General features: G+C 44.7%; 1 protein-coding gene across 3 annotated transcripts; it reads right to left on the bottom strand.

Moving 5' to 3' along the window:
* Window positions 1-1,156: 1,156 nt before the first annotated feature.
* LOC131669902 (interference hedgehog-like) lies at window positions 1,157-17,963 on the bottom strand. Of its 3 annotated transcripts, none has more exons than XM_058945097.1 (9): window positions 17,826-17,963; window positions 6,441-6,527; window positions 5,679-5,930; window positions 5,164-5,603; window positions 4,533-5,082; window positions 4,160-4,452; window positions 3,562-4,090; window positions 3,363-3,490; window positions 1,157-2,689 (listed from the first exon to the last, which is right to left on the bottom strand). In XM_058945097.1, exons 2-9 carry the CDS (start codon window positions 6,514-6,516, stop codon window positions 2,507-2,509), a joined length of 2,451 nt encoding a protein of 816 aa, XP_058801080.1. In that variant the 5' UTR covers window positions 6,517-6,527; window positions 17,826-17,963; the 3' UTR covers window positions 1,157-2,506. The 3 variants fall into 3 exon arrangements, with proteins under 3 accessions (XP_058801080.1, XP_058801081.1, XP_058801082.1); XM_058945098.1 differs by having other exon boundaries at window positions 3,363-3,478; XM_058945099.1 differs by having other exon boundaries at window positions 2,520-2,744.
* Between the last annotated feature and the right edge of the window lie 1,822 nt (window positions 17,964-19,785).

The following is a 19,785-nucleotide window of genomic DNA, read 5'->3' as shown; positions in this document are numbered from 1 at the left end:
TATCAAATTATTGCACTATAGTTATAACGAAGAGTAATATAATTAGGTGACGTTGATTACCAGTTTCAAATTTGTATTCTAGCAGCGAAACGTGATTCTAGATCAAATTGATAAAGACTTCAAGACTATAGACAATGAAAAAGACATTCGTACTTTACGTCACTATTCAAATGAAGGGTTGAATTTATCTTCAATATATATGTAAACATCACGAAAATTTCTACGACCATGAAATATATCATTGACATTTTGTTTTTATAACGTATTGCGAAAAGTAATTAATCTCTTTTAAAACATGTGTAATGGTTTTTCTTTAAATATAAAAGCGCATGTATTGCGCGCGTGCACCTTAATGTTTCACTTACAATAATATGATCCAATGAGAGTTGACCAATTAAAAAATATTTTATTGCTTAAAACACTCGAATGCTATATCTGCAACAGTCAATCGCAAGTCGAATAACAATCTACTCAATATGGTCGCGCCCTAAGTTCTATGTTCTTCTCTTTTATAAATGGATGGATGAATAAGAGGCTTTCTACATAAGGAGGAAGACGACGTCGAACGTGTACTGTGGTGAAAAAAAGATAATTAAATGAGTGAATATTGTACTAATTAAGATAACAGCAGAGCTATATGTTCCACCATACTACTTGTGTCCTACGCAATCATTGAGCGCCCAGATGTTAAACAAACAATAAGTTCTTTCTCCTTGACAATTTCGGCATACGTGTCCTTCCATTCGTTGTCATGTTATATAGAAAAATTTTCTGAATGAAGTTAAAACAAAATCAATATGTGGAGTTGAAACAAAATCAATATATGGAATTCCATGACCTAATTAGAGTAAAACTAATAAAAAATATATCTATATCGATGTTTACACTGACCGTGAAAGTCTATGTGCTCTTGACAGAGCCGAGGAAAGTGGACATTTCTTATACAAGTTTACCAATGTTGAATTTGTCATGAAATCAGTTTTTCGTTAGTACAAATAACGGCTATAATTATTTGTCTGCTCAAATAAACCTAATTCATATTTTTTTTTCTAATTGAGTAGGAACAGAAAATGAAAGAGCATCGTGTTATTATAATCGTATTTTATAATTGCTTTATTACGTAAGAAATATTAAGTACATATAAAGGATTGTTGGCTCACGTATATATATATGTGTGTGTGTGTGTGTGTGCGTGTGTGTGTATATATATAAATAAATCGTTGTTAATAAAAACTATGTGTCAGGCCTCATTTCGATTATCAAGGCACCGTTAGTTGATGGGAATACAATCGAAGACTAATATTTACATCGGCAACTCATCCCATTACAAAATTTCCCGTGCATTCGTGTATTTTAATAAAAATACATGTATTGCAACTGCTTCAATAACATCCTACACATATTTACAATTATACCAGGCATTCGCTCGAAAGAAAAATTTACAAGTCGGGGGTGACGCCTCTTTATTTTGACTATTCACTAAAATGTGACAGCTGAAGAGACTTACGAGTATTGCTCGTTCATTTGTGTAAAAAAATGCTTGGAACAATACTGTTAGCAAGATGAACATAGTCTCTCCTCTACTGCTCATATTTTTTTACTCGATTAGACGGAATTTCTTTCTATTTAACAAAAATACAATTTATTAAATAAACATCACGTTTTCGAAATGAAATTAATCTCTCGTGTAAAATTTTAATTTTACAATTCGCTACAGGAAATTAATTTAATCTCACGAATAAATTACACCTAAAATTTTTATGTACAGAGCGTAACAGTGGGAAATTCCGAATTAATTGATTTGTTAATAGTTAATTGTTAATCGATGCATTAGATTTTACGGAAGCTGCCTACTGTAGATAAAAAAAGTTCTGACATTCACATGAAAGAGAAATTATGCGAATTCGTTTTTTGAGGTATTTTATGATTTGCATATCATGTTCGTGAAATGGCTGAGCATAATTTTTCTTCCTTGCGCTCATTAAGTATATGACGTTTACTATAATCTAACTGGCAATGTAAGAAAAATTGAATCATGGAAGTACACATGTCAATAATTACTCCTAGTTTGACATAAATTAAACTATACACCCTCACTTCCAATGCTTTGTAAAGCATACGAAGCAAATAGAAGTCTTGGTTGCACTCAATTTGCAATCCCACAGGTACATAAAAAAGAACGCTCTAGATGACTTTTCCTCTTGCTGACTATGAAGGAAAGAACAAAATAGTTTAAATCTTTAGCGCTTTCCGCTGAACAGAAAAATAAGCTATCACTTTTTGCTTCTCTCTCAAATTTCGTTGAAATTTCATCGAAAAAAAATCATTATAACGAGACATTCTTGGTCTCGTATCATTCATTCTTTCAATGAAATGAAGAACAAAAAGGTAAATTACATATCACAAGAAAAAGAGAATTTATACAAAAAAATAGTTCCTCAGTCTATGCGAAAGTATTAGCGGTCGGATCATTACTCCGTAGTCGAGAGCACGTAGTCGGTAGATATCAAACTGGCTGGTCGATCGGCTGCAATATAGGAGGGGGCGGTGGTTCAGGCGTCGACTGGTTGCTCGTTGGTGTTGTTGTTGGTGGATGACTGGTGTTGTGGTTGAGCTGCGGTGGCCCAGCGCCGTTGTTGTTCTGGCCGTTACGAAACGAAGCCATTTCCATTGGCGATTGTTGTCCGCTCTGCGTTTAGAAACATGCGTGTTCTTTCGTTCGTTCGTTTCGCTTCTTTTGAGATCTACAGCGATAGTAGCAGAGTCTTTTCAGACCTACGTGCGTGTTGACACGGTGTTCGAATGTTTTTTTCTCGTTTTTTTTTTCAGTAGCTTGTGTGTCAAAAGCGAATAGAGCGACAGATTGTTTTTTTTTTTGTTTGCTAATGGATGGTTCGTTCGGAAACGTACAAACAATGTAATTTTATATACACTCTCGATCGATCGTTCCAACAATAATTCAACAAATTTATGTACGCAACTTGGGAAAAAACTTAATCTCGTTTGTAGAATAACCGACGAACCTCCGCAAGAGAATGAAGCTGCGACTATACAATGCAAAAACACGTATGTATAATTACTTCCAACTAGTTGGCGAGAGAAATAATGGCATAGAGGCTACATAGACTGTAGTATTAAAGTTTTGGCCAATTGGATAGAGAAACAGACAGAGCAAAAGAAAATAAAAAAGAAGAAAGAGGAAGAAAAAACAAGAGCAGAGAGAGGGAGATAAATATAAAGAGAAATAGAGAGAGAGAGAGAGAGGAGAGATAAAAATGAGAGAGAGAGAGAGAGCCGCCGCAGTGATGTTTTTCTTCAGATGGACCGTGAAAAAGCATCGATCGCAAGTTTCATTAACTGACCTTAGGCTGCATTGGGTCCTCGGTTGATTCGAGACCAGCCAGAGGATTCGACGTTATGTTTATTTTGGAATCGGTGATTCCACCGTTCATTACCCGGCCGTTCGTTATCGGCTTGCCTGAAACAGAAACTACATTAGATACCTACTTGAGTAATCAACATTCGACAGTATACAATTTCTCAACCAAAATTAATAATTACCCTGATCTTGCGAAGTCTCCCGACTCGTCTTGTGCTTCCTCCTCTTATAAGCAACACCAATGGCTGTCAGTCCGATCAAGAGAATGGCACCCCCAAGTACGCCCCCGATGATCGCGTATACATTGGAGTCACTCACACTCTCGACAGGATCGACTTTATTCTCAGCCATAACCTGTGGTATTGGCGGTTCTGTTACAGCTTTCTTTGTCTTGGCACGGACGATTTGCGAGAATTCCGAGGCGGCGGTGACCGAGAAACTTTGAACCTTGAATTCGTAGGTGGTATCCGGTTGCAGGTGTGATATAGTGATGTTATTGGCGTCTTTGCCTTCAACGGTTGTCTTGACATAGTCACCCGCTGAAGTGGATAACCGATGATATACGTAAAATCCATCAATGTCCGCTGAAGTGTTGGTATTTAGCCATAGAAGTATAACTTGGTTCTGATTAAGAGCTTCCGTGTGCGTTAATAACGGAATCGGCAAAGGATTCGTATTCAAGTCGCCTTGACGCGTCAAGTGGAAACGACTCTGCAATGCATAAAAATCATTTACGACTATCTCTCGAAACGACCGCTTTGCGGAAGATTCAACACTCACCGACATAGGACCCATAGCATTATCGTTATTCGAATAAACAGCTGCAATGCGGAATCGATAAGTGTGTTCAGGCTGCAAATCCGTCACTTCGAACGAGCGTACATGGCTCGGAATATCGCTATTGGCAGTCATCCATTTGGCTGGTTTACTGTTGGGTTTTTGGCCAAGTTCGCGATACTGTACTTTGAAGAAGAGAATCGGTAAACCATGATTCTCCGGTACCGACCACCTCACCATTACCGACACGTCGGATAATCTCGTGACGTTCGGCTGATTCGGTGGCACCATAACGTCTGAAAAATCAATAGCTTTCTCGTTAACTATCTGTAGCTTTATGACATTGTACGAAGCATTGATGATCTATTCGACTTACCATTTTTACGTTTTCCATTCTTTCCACGTCTTCTACCACCAACTCTGGTATGTTTGTGTCCATTAACAGGACCTCCGTAATCGTTTCTACCCTTGAAACTGCCATTCATGTGCTGCTTGGGATGAACCTTGAGGTAGTTGTAACCAGAGTGCGATCCATACTCGTTACTAGCAACACACTGGACGAGACCAGCGTGTTTCTTCTCCACCAGCGAAATGTAAAGCGTGGAGCCTTTGATCTCGAGATATCTATTGGGCTTCAGTGTTTCACCGTTGATCAGCCACTCGATATGAGGAGCCGGATAACCAGTCGCATTGCAAGACAGCTCAAGCTCGCCACCTTCCGGGAATGTAGATAATTTTGGCGCTCGGAGAACCATCGGGGGCTCGACGACCGTCAGAATTATGACGGACTTGACGCTACCAGCGCGATTCGTCCAGATACAGTCGTATTCACCTCTGTCCGCCGGTTGAACGTTAAATAGGTTCAAGCCGGTCGGTGAGTAGGTTGATCGAACGGGTAATGTGCTGCCCAGTTTCGACCACATAACCTGGAAGTATTGTTTATCGGTAAGACAGAAATTATCGACGCTAAATTACTTGCGACAGATGAAAAGGAAAGCGAGTCTTACTTGAGGTATGGGATAACCGACACCAAAGCATTCCAGTGTGACGTTCTTTCCACGCTGTACTTTGTACTCGTGCTGCGGTTGCCTTATGAAATAGGGGGTCTGATCGGACGCATTTTTCTCAACCATCAGCACGGTCTTGTAATTGCTAGTGTAAGTCTCAGAGGTTATGTAGTTGTTCACTTGACAGTGATAACTACCCGAGTCGGAGGACTTCGCCCTTTCGATCAGCATAATCTTGCTACCGGTGAGACTAGCGTTCTGGATCGGACTTCCATCCTTGAAGAACTGAATGACTGCTTCGGGTACGGACGCGGGCACTGGACATGTTATCGGCACGTTATTACCTGCGGCTACGCGAAGGTACACGTTGCCCTTGTCCATAAACTTTTCTAGGCGGGCTTGCGTAAGTCGCGCCGAGTCTGACGCTAAACCACTAGTGCCTGTAAATGCGTAAATAATGTGCCGTTAGCGCTTTTAAGAGCGCTGCTGAAATGTCGGTAAAGAAGATTAATTACCGTAGAAAGCCACGCATCGGTAGTCACCAGCCTTGGACTCATTGTCGAAGTCGACAACAATCTTGGAGGTTTTACCGCCGCTAGCGTTAGACTCCAGGAGTATCCAATCGTTCGAGCCAAGAGGCTTGTGCTTCCAGGCGAACTTCTCGGCTGCGAGATTAAGGCTACATTCGAATATCACCTCGTCTCCCAATGGTGCTGTGAATGGTTGGGGATGCCTCGTGAATACCATTCCCGGCTCTGACTTCTGGCCTGTTTTGCCGACGGAAAACGTGAAAATTAATATTATGATAGCTGTATTTTCTTTTCGAAGACTAGGCGCTATATCATTCGTACTCTTCTTGTGAATACTAAAAAGCTAAATTTCACTAAAAAAATGACGAAATATTAATACTTGTAAAATATATAATCCACTCGTTCTTCAAAATTACTCGGGGAAGAATACCCGACACCACCGGCTCGGTTATTCACAAAAAGGTCACATTTGAACGATCACGAGGAAATCGAGAAAAATGTCATCAACATTGTATCCCCACGGGCTCCTGTAGCTCAGCCGTCCCCTTGACACGCCGAAACGAAAAAAGAGAATTCCAATAAAGTAGCGCGGCGCATAAAGTAGGTACAGCTCGCAAATCGGAATGATCCGAAAAGCGACGATCGTCGTCGTAGAAAGGAGTGGAATGAATCCCGGTGAAAGCGCGGAAGTCAAGACGAAAGTAGAAAAGAAAAGAAAAGAAAAGAAAAAAAAAGAAGATAACTCACCAGAAGCGCAGCATCCGAGAGCGCAGAGCAATACTGCAGTAGCGAAGCCGCAGCACAAAGTTGACACCGTGCTCATCTTGACTCATTCTGCAAAAGAGAAGAGCAAAAGCAAGTGAGATACGGGCGTTGCGCGGGACAGAGTAGGCGCCGATTTGCGCTCTGATTTATCTGCCGGTATTTCGTCCCCTTTTGTTCCTGCGTTCGCGCGTACGCGCAGCCGGCGGCGGTGAAGCGGCCTAAAATTAACAGGCCGCGAGGAGGCTATTACGTTCAGTGACGACACGCGCCGCGCCGTGGAAATAGATCGCGGCCTCGGCAGCGCGCGTCCGCCGAGGCTAGTTTTGAATTTCCCGCCTCTGCGTCGTCGAGGCGAACGGGGCGCGTGTATCGCTTACGAGCCGGAACGGGGGGCCGCCGGAGGTATGACAAAGCGAGCCGGCGCGCGTCAATGAAACAATCCGAGCGAGGCCGCAATTTGCCGAGCCGCGCCGCGCCGCGCACGGCAGGAAGCGCGCTGCTCGGCCGCGCCGGCGAAAGTACGAGCCCGAGGTGTATCATTGAAAGCCCACGCGTGATTTTGGCCGACGCCGAGTGCCGCTCGAAAATGTTCCTAATTGCAGCCGAGGAGGCCCCGCGCGACCTCGCTGCGGCTATCATAATCTCTCGTAGGCGAACAACCTTACGACCATGTATGGCGAGGCGACCGCGTGTCGATCGCACACCCACTTCTTTCACAAGCGAGAGCGAGAAAATTATGAATGGAGCGTGCGTAGTAAGAGCAGGGAGGGGGGCGGAGAAGGCTACGCGAGAAAGTTTTTTTTCTGAGCGAGATTGGAGTCGGCAGCACACAGCACACAACTCGCATGAAAAACGTCGAATCGGACGTTCGGTCGATCATAACGGATTAATACTCTCTCTCTCTCTCTCTCTCTCTCTCTCTCTCTCTCTCTCTCTCTCGCGCCGTTCGTTGGAAAATGGCACGCGACTGTGGCGTTTCGCTCGCTCGCGTAGCGCGTGGGTGCAGAGTTCATAGAAGGAGAGAGAGAGAGAGAGGCACGCGCCTACGCGTCGCTCGCGATGCACTCCACTTGGTGCGTCGCGCACAGGCACCACCTGAGGATTATGCGCGCCGACTCGCGTGTACTCTCGTTGAAAGGCGATACTTTTTTGGACGAGCGACGCGTGCCGTTGAAAATATTGAAAATATTATTGAAAATATAAATTGAAAATCGGCACTGCAGTGTTGCGTTACCGTCTTTTTCTTTTACCCCTTTCGATAAGTCGCTCCGTTGCTGAACGCGAATTGATTGTGTTAGTCGTATTTTAATGTCTCCAGAGTATGATTCTTAATGGCCGTACAACTCGCTTAGACCATACTTGAAACCAGCGGCGATGGCTCGAAAATACGCAACGAGTGAGCACAAAGAGTCGATCTTTCAACTCACTCGCCGTGGATTAATTATGGAGTCTTTAATATTGATTTTCTGTCAGTTTTTTCGGTAGTTTGAGTTAAAAAAAAGAGAAATTGGATAATTAAAAAGTTGTAGCAATTTATATGTAAATTCGCATATTTGATGTCAGCCATCACTGGAATGCACAAAAATTTTTCTCACGATGCAGTATACAACAAGGATGACTCTATCCGATGAATATTTTCAAGTTATAAACATATCTGAAGAAAAGAATAGGAAACCCCAAAGTCATCCATATCAATTCTCGCCTGCGTGATACACAGTCGATAAACAACGCAGCGAAACCATTTCATGAAAGCGCGCAACGCATCTATGATTTACAGCCTCGACGCAGTGTACTATTTCCGCGAGTCATTCGTCAACGACAAGGCTCTCGCCGAGCGAAACAAAAAAAAAAAAACAAATTAAATAATAAAGGGTAGGCCATAGGAGGGCAGAGTATAGAAAAGAAGTCTGACCCCCCTCGGCGGCGAGAACCCATCAGGAGAACAAGTTAACGCGCATAATGCTAATCCGCGTCTCCGGGCGCTGTTGGCTGTTAGTCAGGTGTAGAAGGGCGCAGCGACGCGCGGCCGCGTGGCGGCAACGTAGCATTACGCGCCGTTGGGCGAATAAGACGCGCGCTGCAGAAGGAGGGGGCCCTCGCTCGCTCTAATAAGGGCCTCGGAGGCGCGATCTCGAATTATGTATATTGCTCCGTGTAGCCCTCCAAGTGAACAGCGCACGTCCGTATGAGTTAGGCATCGAGGCGCGCGAGCCCACTCGCTCTCTCGCTCTCTCTCTCTCTCTCTCTCTCTCGCTCGTTGGATGCGCCTTTCAATATGAGATTTTCGCTTCGGAGAAAATTGATACTTGCTCGCGCGAGAGGCTCTCGACGTTGTATTTTACGTTTTTTCCGGTTTTCTTTTCTTCTTCTTTCTTTTTCTTGCTGTAATTGCGTATGCGTGCGGATGAAGTGACTTTGTCGGTAACACAGGAAGTTATTTAGCTCGTCCGTGCGTGCTAAATGTTATTTTAAGCGAGGTTTATCTTAACAACCACTGATTACGAGAAAAATGTCCGGATCGATATTCTTCTGGACAATTGAACACATTAAAAGACAGTAAAAGTGGCACATTACGACAATTGATGCTGACCGTTAAGGACACATACAAATGGTATCAAGAAGAAATAAATAACGCGTTATATTCTATCCTTAAAAACGCGCTGGACACGCAAAGCAGCGCGCGTATAGGTTTGGTGTATTTCCGAGAAGCTCGTAAATTAGCAAACTAAATCGCTCGTCAATCGTCGGTAAAACAGAGGCTGCCGCCAGGAGTTCGCACGAAAAACGCCACAGTCTGTGTCAAAGGAGGCGTTCCCGTTCGCGAGGATTCGAAACACGTCGTTAATCGTTTCTACGGGCTGGTTTAGACTCTCTCGGAGAGAGAAAGAGAGAGAGAGAGAGAGAGAAACGAAAGAAGAACGAAAAGAGATAAAGAAAAAACCGAAACGCGAGAAATCGAAGCCGGACCTTTTGCCGTCGGCCGAAAATAAAAGAAATAGCGGCCGGACTGCAGCTCTCCTCTCTCGCGCGCACACGAGATTATGTTTATTGAACGCGAGCGAGAGATCGATTTCCCTCGTTCTTGACGGCGATGGAAGCTCGCGTCGAAAAATGTTCGGTCGTCAGCGCGACTTTGGCGTATTGGCGCGCGCGCGCGCGCGCGAGCGACGAAACCCATCAAGTTATGCATGCGCAACCGCCGTGGCTCCTTCCTCCTTTCGCACGCGGACTTTACGTGACGCGCGTCGAGAGAAGCGCCATAATTCATCGTCGCGGAGAGTTCTGGTTTCTCGTCTCATTTGCATCTTCGTTATTTTTCCGTCGCGTGCATCGGCGCGGAGGTAAAGAGGCTCTCTCTCGCGAGGGCGCGCGTACGCGACGAGTCAATTATCGAGGCGCGAGTGAAACGAGCGCTGCGCCAAATCGGAGCTGGCGGCGCGTGCAGGCGGAATCCACCTCGCGGCCGCGAGGCAGGCCATCGATTATCGCGCACGCGCGGCTTCGCGAGATTAGAGCCGACATATCGAGACCAGCGCTCGTCTCCTTTCGAATGCAAATCCCCCATTACGCATGCGACACATAAATTTTAGCGCTGCTTCGCGGCGGACGATCGAGTCTCACGTGGCTAAATATCCGCCGCTCGTAAAATTGATTATTCATGAGCTTACACTCCGGAGCGGTCGAGACCGCGGTTCGTTATTTCTCATTGACTCGAGCTACCTTTGAGGTTATGATGAGAAATCGCGGTTGAACATGGAAGATCCGCTCGCAACATGGCGTCCCCGGATAAGATCTTATCTGGCGCGAGCGAGACGGGCTATAATTCAGACGACTGCAGTGGCGGACACGAAGAAACAAAATAAGACTCTCTTGGACGCATCGCGAGATTAAGCGCCGCTAACCTAAAATGCTCTCCCTCTCCGCGCTAGGAACGACGGACGCGCGTTCAGAGACAAAAAAAAGGAAGCGACAAGACGCACGAGCGAATAAAGGACGAGCTATGCGCGCGCGCGCGAGAGAAAGAGAGAGAACGTATAGCTTCGCGTCGAGGAAAGAGGAAAAAAAGGGGCAGGAACTCGTTTCTGAAATCGCGCGCGCGCGCGCTCGCGAGAGAGAGAGAGAAAGAGAGAAAGGGAGAGCGGCAGGCGATAAAAATCAACAGGTGGGAAGTTCGACAAGTCGCGCGCGCGCGCACCCCGGCATTTGTTGTTCGTGGCGCGCTCGCGTACAGCGCGAAACGCCACGGGCTCGCGCAACAGGTGAACGCGGTCAGCTTCCAAACGCTCTCGGCGCGTCCCCCTCTCTCGCCCAACCCGACGCGACGCTCATTTTCAGAAGGTGCGCGAGAATGTCGGCGAGCGCGCTCGAATCGAAGAAGAGCGTCGGCTGCTAAAAACTCTCTCGTTCTGGTTTTCGCGATTAAAGGATTAACGCGACGGCAGCGAGAGAGAGAGAGAGAGAGAGAGAGACAGACAGAACAGGGTTGGGTTGGGTTGCCAGCGAAAATAAAGAAGTGAAATTCCACGAGAGCTGCATGGCGACTGTCAACTCTCTCAGCGGAGAGCGAGAGAGAGAGAGAGAGAGAGGGCCGTTGCTCCCGTTTTCGACGGCGGAGAGAAAGGACGACGAAGGCAGATTCTGCTTCCTCTTCTTTCTCTCTCTCTCTCTCTCTCTCTCTGCGTCGAGATGCAAGCGCGCGCCAAGCGATCTTGCGGTCTCCGAGCCGTTTTACACACGCGCTATCTATCGAAGGGCTTTTTATACAGCGCGGAGACGGTCACCGAAGAACTTTCGGCTTCTGCGCGCGGCTCGCCCGAGGAATTTAATCTTGCGGTCGACGCTGACTTTTCGGACCGCGAGAACTATCTTGGGTTTCACCGCCAGAAGCCTCCGTACCGCACTGATATGTAATTGCCGTAAATGAGACACTCGCGCGCGTACGAGTGCGATGCGCGTCGTGTACACGCTCGCGCTCGCCGTCTGCGTTGCGTTTCTTTCCTTTCTTCTTTTTCGATTAAAATATAAATACGCACGCGCTTAATCCGGAATTGGCAATTCCGCCGCAAGAGAGAGAAAGAGAGAGAAAGAGAGAGAGAGAGAGAGAGAGAGAGAGAGAGAGAGAGAGAGAGAGAGAGAGAAAGGAGGCGCTTCTCGGAACGGCATTATTTCGACCGAAAAATGCTCGAGCACGAGAAATGTTCCTCGCGAGCGAGCGAAACAAAAAGATGCGTGCGAGAAGGAGGAGGCTGCGAATCGGCGGCTCCGATCGAAGAATGACGAAGGAGGGGACGAGAGAGAGAGTAAAGCGGGTTGACCTTCCGCATAATGTAGGCTGGGCTGTTGCGCGAGAGGCCTGTGACTCTCACGCGAGTTGGCGAGCTCCGGAGAACAATCAGGCGTGCGACTTCGCGCAATGACGCTCGAACCTCCGTCTCTCTTGCGAGGGCCGAGGGACACTTTTATCCCGCGCGAAGCGGAACCGGCGAACTAGTTTTGTCGAGCGCGTGAGAAATGGGTGGGCGGCGGGGGGAAGTGGCCGGAGAAAAACAGTCTCGTTCCCGCGCGCCCTCTTTCGCCGCGAGGGTGAGCACGCGCGTTTCCGAGGATGACCGCTCGGCCGCTCCGTTTCACGACAATCGGTTCGGAGTGGAATTGGGGGCTGCGGCTGCGTGCCAATTCGCCCGACGTAATCGCGGCTAGACGCGCGACGACGGCACCACGTAGGAAAATCCACTTCCGACAGAGAGAAAGAGGGAGGCGGGGCATGTACGCAAGCATGACGCAACGACGTGCGTCAATAACGCATAGCCGTCTACCTCTCGCGCATCGATTGCGCATTGTTAAAAGAGAAAAAAAAAAAAAAAAAAAAAACAGCCACCTACGCAGGACGAAGATAACGGCGCAAAAGTAACGATCGAGCGCGAAGCGGGGGAGGTGGCGACGATTTGAAACCCGAGGCGCGCTTTGGCTGCTTCCCCCTACTCGCGCGCAATTCGGGGCGCCGCGTCGCGATTCTTTTTTTCACCTGGCGGATGATTTGGTTCCGGCGAGCGATTCCTGTCTGTCCTTAGCGCTCTCGCGGATAAGCGTTTCGACGATTCCTCGCAGAGGGTAATTCGAGGCCCCCCCTCCCCTGCCCCTCCCTTCGGTTTTGCTCACGGGCAAGATATTTTATTGCCCTCGCGGTAAAAGCCAGAGAGGCAATTTCGAGACGAGAAAAGAAACGTCCCATTGAAGTTTCCGCGAGGTGGAATTGGTTTGCCGAGGCAGAAGCACACCCGCGTGCGACCGGCCGAACGCTCGATCGAGAAACTTCGCGTCAACGCAAGATAATCCATGGATGACCGGAGGTGCACACGGCGCTCGGAGCGCAGTCATTCTCACGGATAAAAGAAGCGTAGACGCAGCAGCGAACACAATGCGAGCGCCACCATTATGATAAACATCTGTCAATTCAATAGTAAATAAAAGAAATCTATACACGCAACGCTGGCGTGGCACTTAAATCATCTCCATGATAATCGGAGAAATCCGAATTATGTAGCCGTGTCGTAAGAGAAACGAGAAGTGTGTGGTCTATCCAGGCATATATCTCGGCGACTCTTCCCCGAAATCAAACACCCATGGAAAAGTCGTCGCGCGCGTGTGGCCCCGTCGTAAAAAGAGACACAGGGAGGTCCCCTCTTGTACCGATCTACGGAAGCTGCGAGCTGTTAAAAGTCCTTTTCCGTGCTCGAGTTTCGCTCGTAGTATCTTGCACGTCGAATCGCAGGCACGTCGCCGCTTCTTATCTCCGCCTCTGTTCTTTGCCATTCGTAGGCGACAAGTAGCTTCATTATGGAGAAATTCCTCTTTTTTTTATCGGGATGCTGCGCAATTTATTGATTAGATTAGTGACTTTTTTTGGGAGCGATGTTTCTCTTGATAATTACGCTCGGATGACGTTAACGTACGTTGAATTGAACGTGTTTTTCTTTTTTGCGAAAAAGAAAAAAATAAGAACGGATCTATCGGTTTTTATGGGTTTTTATGGGTTTGTTGGATTTCACAGCGATAAAGCGCAGACCTCTTACAAACGCGTTGAAGGTTTGTATAGAATTCTAAAGAAGCGGAAAATTATCCATCATTGATCTCACGTCATCGATATTTTCCAAACCGATCGTGTAATTATCAAAACGACACTTGCCATACATGTACCCATTGTAATTCACCGCGAAACCTGAAACCATTATCAACTCTCTATCTCATAAAACGATATCCATACAATGATTGTTTTGCGTTTCCACACTTTTCCCTCGTTCATCGCACCGAGCAAAAAAAAGAAAAAGAAAAAAGACAAAAAACTCTGCCTCTCACGACTCTTTTCTCCATCAAAGGCACGCACATCGCGGGTGTAAAGTTTCTTGTCTTCTTTCTTCTTATTTCCTCTCTCATTCGTATGTGCGAGCGGCGAAGAACTGATAAGATTATACCCGCGTGCCAACGAAGGGAAGAAGCTTAAACATTCGTCCAGAGCGGATAAGACACCAAATTCTATATATATATGACTCCGCTCTCGAATTGAGTCTTTTTCCTGTGATGCGTGTTTTACATTGGTATATTCAATATTGGATTACGATAGACTTCTTGGTAGATAAAAAAAAATGATTATGCGAACGAATGTGAGATGTGGAGTATGTGAATTTTCTTAGTAGAAAATTCAACGACCTTTTTTTACATTTAATTTCTTGGTCGTTAAGTTAAGCATTTGGCGTTTTGAATGATATTTGCAAAGGTATTTATTTGATCTTTATTTTGGATAATGATCACATCAAAAAAAGTGATATATCTTGAAAAGATTGTGTAACGATAAATGACATGTAATTCACTAAAAATGTTACGTCGTTCAATAGACAGTTAAGGAATAAATATTTGATTACTCTTCTATTTCAAAATTTTAATGTATACTATAAAAAATCACGACATTATAGTGAAGATTAATAGCATTTATGTATGCCGCACACAATAATGCAAATTTTAGCAACCGTTTTGGATAATGTTTTAAAATATTATTATGATAAATATTAGAACTTGTTTTTAACTTGCCATAATTTTTTAGGTATAAATTGAAGAAAAAAAAATATATATTTAGCGAATCTTCTAAAAATCTTTAAAAAACCTTTTAAAGAGAATTCAATATTAATTTAACGTAAAATGTAATTTCTTTGCGTATTTGAGGCGATAAATATTCAAAGAATCTTTAATAAATCTTTTAAAAATCTTCCAGATTTTCTATATCATAAAGTGTAACGTTTAAAAGTATATATAATTAAATGTGTTGTATACATAATTACAAAATGTTCTTTGCATAATTGAAGCATGCACATGAAACAAATCTTCCATAACTCTTTAATAAACGTTACTAAAATTAAGTTTGTATACAAAAAAGAATTTCACAAAACCATTTTTAAACGAAAAGCGTGCAGTTTTCGCAAAAACAACGCATTAACAATACAATTGTTTTCCAACAAATTTCTCAGGAGAGAAGAAAAAAAAAAATCAGAACCAAAGAAGAAAGCGACAAGCAAGTACGACGGAAGTCTTCAAGCATCTCTCTCGTTGACACGGAGTTCCGATTTAAATCAGTCGCGGCGATAAAAAAACGGAAATCCGTGAGCTATCATCGGAGCACGATCTATAAGAGAAAGATGCGCATCGCATATGTAATTTATCGCATCGCCAAGCGAACGTAAGGCATATAAGCAAAAGCCAAATCGACTAGAAACTTTATCGTTTCACGTCACGTTATACCCATTTCCAGAAGGTCATGTCCGGCCGCATCAAGTTTCTCTCTCTTTTTTAAGGGGAGACACGGCACAACCAATAATCGATACACACAGATATCGGTAACACGCTTTCGACCTAAGCAAACTTCTCGCTACGGCTGCCGTGCCTTGTATATACCAAATTAAGTGTTTTCTCGGCAAACACGATAATCCCTAATCTGTATTTTTTTTCGGAGGGGAGACCAATAGGTTGTTTACTTAACTTTGTTAACTTGACAATCTACATAGCCGGTACGAGAAGAAATTTGTTGTGTTTATTCCTGCATCGAAAGTTTGTTTGTATGCGACGGATATTAATCTCCGAGAGAAGTCGTTGGTGTGATTTGTCGGCTAAGAATCGAATGTCTCCGATGACAAATTTAACTACCTGAAAATATTATCGCGGACGCAACTTGTCGTGCTCTGTCGAGAAATAGAACAATGAAGATAGAATTACGCGCACGTGAGCGCAAGTCGCCGTGAAGTTTGTCTCATCATTCAAAAAAAAAAAAACAATTATAAGTCCACACAATGAACCGTCAAACGCGAACCCGCATGCGAGAAACCCCCAAGTATACGCAAAACGAAAAAAAAAAAAAAACGCGCATTGAAGTAAAACGCTTCAAGAACAAGTGCAAACGTCTCGGCGGAATCTCGTCTTCATTCTTACGCGGACAAAAAGTGTATCCTACGGGTGACATTTTTTGGTGCGCATTCTTTTGCGCCGCCCCCCCCCCCCCCCGCGGCTTAGCGAAGAATGGTGGACCCCCGCAATTTCCGACGTATCTCCACGAGCGACAAATGACAATTGTCATCTCTTTTTTTTTATTTTTTTTTATTGAGTTTCTACTGTTGCGGCAATATTTACGGGACGTGCAGCAGAAGCAGTTTCTTCCCCGAAACGTGAACGGAAATAAATGTCGGAGAGAGAAGGCCGAAAGGCGGAGCGCGCGAAAAAAAAGTGCGCACCCAGGAGAGAAAAGAGAGAGGAGTAAAAATCGTCGTCCCTTTTGTATTGCGCGCGCAGTGCAAAAAGGTACTTATTCTTTGTTAGAAAGAGGTGTTATTAATATTGCCCGTCGCCGCCGACGCCGCGGACAAACACAATTCGTGAGAACAGATTTTTATTGGGTGTAAAGGTGGAAATGAGCTGTAGAAATTAACCGTCCGCGGCGGGTGGCGAATTATTATTTTTAACTGGAAATTACTTGTGTTTTTACGAGTGTATTTTTCTTTTTTTTTCTTTGGCAGGGAAAACCGAGAGCATTCTTTTTGAGAAGCTTAAAATATAGTTATGAAGGCTATTTTACGATCGCAAAAGGCGCACTTGACAAGCTTAATGGACTTTGAGAAGCACGTCGTGTCAACGACATGTTAGTGTGCGTTAAAGATGTTTCATTAAGTGTGAAAATGCCTGATTGAAAAAGTCTACGAATACAATTTGCTTTCGGAAAGCAAATACAATTTAACGCGAGTAAAGTGGCAGTAAAGATCGTACGACGTATCCTAATGCACTTTAACAGATCAAATAATGAGAATCCTTCTAGCTCGTAATCGCGCGGAACGTGTAAAAGCCCAAAGTACCATCAAAAACCCAATAACCAAGCGCGCGCGTACTTTGATCATCAAAGGAGATGATGTTTTAGCGAAATAACGACGCGCGTAAAAAAGTCATAATAATCGCTCTAAAACACCTCGTTTCACTCACCTTCGCCAACTTTTCTGTTGTATACATTCGCGATCCTTGTCCGGTAACTAAAATCATCCCCCTCGCGTACCTTTTAAAAAAAGGTTAAGTTCCCATGCACGTAGGCTGCAAACTGTAAACCGTTATACTAAATGTAAAATTTCAAAAATAGGTGCTTCGAAGTCACAGTTGCGTGCAGCTAGACCACTTTGGATTTGAAAGTAGTCTCCAGGCACCGTGCAGCCTACTCGCATGTGTTTCGCTTGATATATATGTGCAATTCTTAACGAAGCAATAAAATCAAATTGATCACGCGAGAGCGTCGTAAAAATGCAACGGGCGCCCGTCATCCATCAGGTCTCGTGCAAAAAGCGTTATAAAAGGACGTTTCACGCAGGTGCTAGTCAGAGGCGAAATAAAAATAAAATCGAACGCGGGCGGGCGCGTATACTAAGGGTTCGCCGCCGAGCGCCGTTATTATTTTTAGGACGAGACGCCCCAAGTTGTTCTCCGCAAACATTTGCAAAGAGAAGAAAAATAATAAGAAAAAGAAAAAATGCAGAGAAGTAGGTAAGTGACAAGCACAAGCGCAAACACGTACGGATGCACAAGAGTTCTTTGCGCGCGACCCTAACCTCCTCGAGTGGTTTGCTGGTTTGTGTGCGAGGAAGGCACCAGAGGTGGTAGGAAAATAGGCGGAGAAAAAAAAAAGGGAGAAACAATAAACGTCGCCCCGCGCGCGAGCAACGTTCTTCGGCTCGATTAACTCGCGAGGATGAGAAATATACGCGTACTCGCGCCTGGCGCCAAAATTCAAAAATTCACTTGTCCGTCGAACGGCGAATAAACAAAGTATGCGCGTGGCGCGCGACTTACCCTTTGACGCACGATAAATCCAGGAATAAGTGTCACGCATGGTCCAAAAGTCGATTCGCTATCGGTCCATTTTTCAATTTCTCACTGTTCCTGTCGCAGCGACAACGGCGAAGTAAAGAGCGTCGAGCTTGGCGTCCGGCGAAACACTGTGGAATGCAGACCGACGAGTTTTCGAGCCGCAGCAGCGTGCGGCGACGGCGGCGGCCGAAGACGAAGAGAGGGGAAGCATATAGTGCTCTTTCTCTCTTGGCGACTCTTGCTGTGTACATGTGTGGGTACACCTTCCTTCGCGAAAGAGAGAGAGAAAGAGAGAGAGAGAGAGAGAGAAAGCTGTGGCAATTGGATGTGCTGCTTTGGCTCCTCTCCTCTGCTGCTGCTGTTTCTGCTCTTCGTCGCTCTCACAGTGTACAGGGCCGTATTGCCAATGGGCCTCATCGCTCTGATGGTGGGGGTTGAGAGTCTCTCTCTCTCCGTCTCTTCGTCTTCTCCTTTTTTACCAAAGGGACAGATTTTTATTGCTGCTTTTTTCCGAAATTTTCATGGTCGATTTAGAGCGCTTTGTGCCAAACGGGTGCTCTCTCACTTTTGTCGTTCATCTGAGTGTAAGTATCTGATGATCTTGTTATATACCTGCTGAGAGATTGCATCTAATGAATAGTTTTTTCGGGAATAAATGTATCAAACTACAACGGAAAAAGCCTATTTTTAGGTAATGCACACTCAAGTGGGCATAAAAGATCCGATAATAAATCATTGCAAGTTCGATGGACTTGTCACACTTTTATCGGTTGGCACAGTGTGTTAAATAAATATTTTTCACGACGAATAAAAGACACAAAGATTGACTGAACCGAACCTGAAAAATACGATTACGAGGTTTGTCATGTTTGGTAGTTGTGCGATTCATCAGTTTCACGCTGAAGTCTCATAAATTATTCAATCCCTACTTCATATATTGATAAGCCACTTGGATTAATATTAATATTTTCGAAGAACAAAATTTAAATTAAATTGGCCGTCGTCATGCAAACAGTGTTTTCGACGCTCTGCTTTAAAAACGAAAGCGCGGACAAAATAGGGATGATGTTTTGAGTTTGCTTTACAACACGTGTCGAAAAGAGAGAAGATGCGACGTAGCGGCCGTCCCTGCAGTTTCTCTCCTCGAGTGCATCGTCGTCAAAACGAAACGAAGGTGGAAGGGTCTATCTCTCTCGGCGAGCGAGCAGAGTATAGCAGCTTGCGGGAAAGAGAGAGAGAGAGAGGAAGAAGTATAAGGAAGAAGGAAGGGAAGCGCATACACCTTCGCCAGTTTCTTCGAGTTGCGCTTTCTCTCTCTCTCTCTCTCTCTCTCTCTCTTTCTCTCTCTTTGGTATAGTTTTGTCGTTCGCACGGCGTCGAGGGAGCGAAAAAAAAGTTGCACGTACATATATATACACAAAGAAAATTTATGGGATTCTCATTTGGGAATGGAAAAATCTAGAGCGAACACGAAGGCCTTTTGTATGGCTAAACACCTACGCTTCCTTTTATACCTGCGCGCGCTCCTCGCTTTTCCTTAATTTTCCACATCATTAGTCGCAGGTATGCGTTGCCTTCTTTGGTGCTTGATCTTGCTGCGGACCGAGTAGAGCGAGAGAGAAAGAGAAAGAGCGGCGTGTTTCGATGATCGTTTTTCAATTTTTCTCTCGCGCGCGACGGCTCTATTACTTAATTGAGAGAACGAATTTTATGATTTCGTTGGCGTTGAGATCTTTACTGCGAGTTTTCATGATGGTAATTTTATAGTGAAGGTAATTTGTTTATTTATGTTTTTGCAAGATTAGCGTTTGACTTTGCCGGGATAATATTTTTATATTACGTTTGATTATGACAAACATCAAAGCTTCTACTCAATTAGTTGTATATTTTGCTTGTAAGTTTATGGGATAAATGTTGAACCAATCTTTAATGAATGTTTTAA

The sequence above is a fragment of the Phymastichus coffea genome, unplaced genomic scaffold (assembly GCF_024137745.1).
Source record: "Phymastichus coffea isolate CEN01 unplaced genomic scaffold, Cenicafe_Pcof_1.1 PCOF00098, whole genome shotgun sequence".
Lineage (NCBI taxonomy): Eukaryota > Metazoa > Arthropoda > Insecta > Hymenoptera > Eulophidae > Phymastichus > Phymastichus coffea.
The sequence above is the reverse complement of the archived record's forward strand: the minus strand, read 5'-3'. Positions and strand labels throughout refer to the sequence as shown.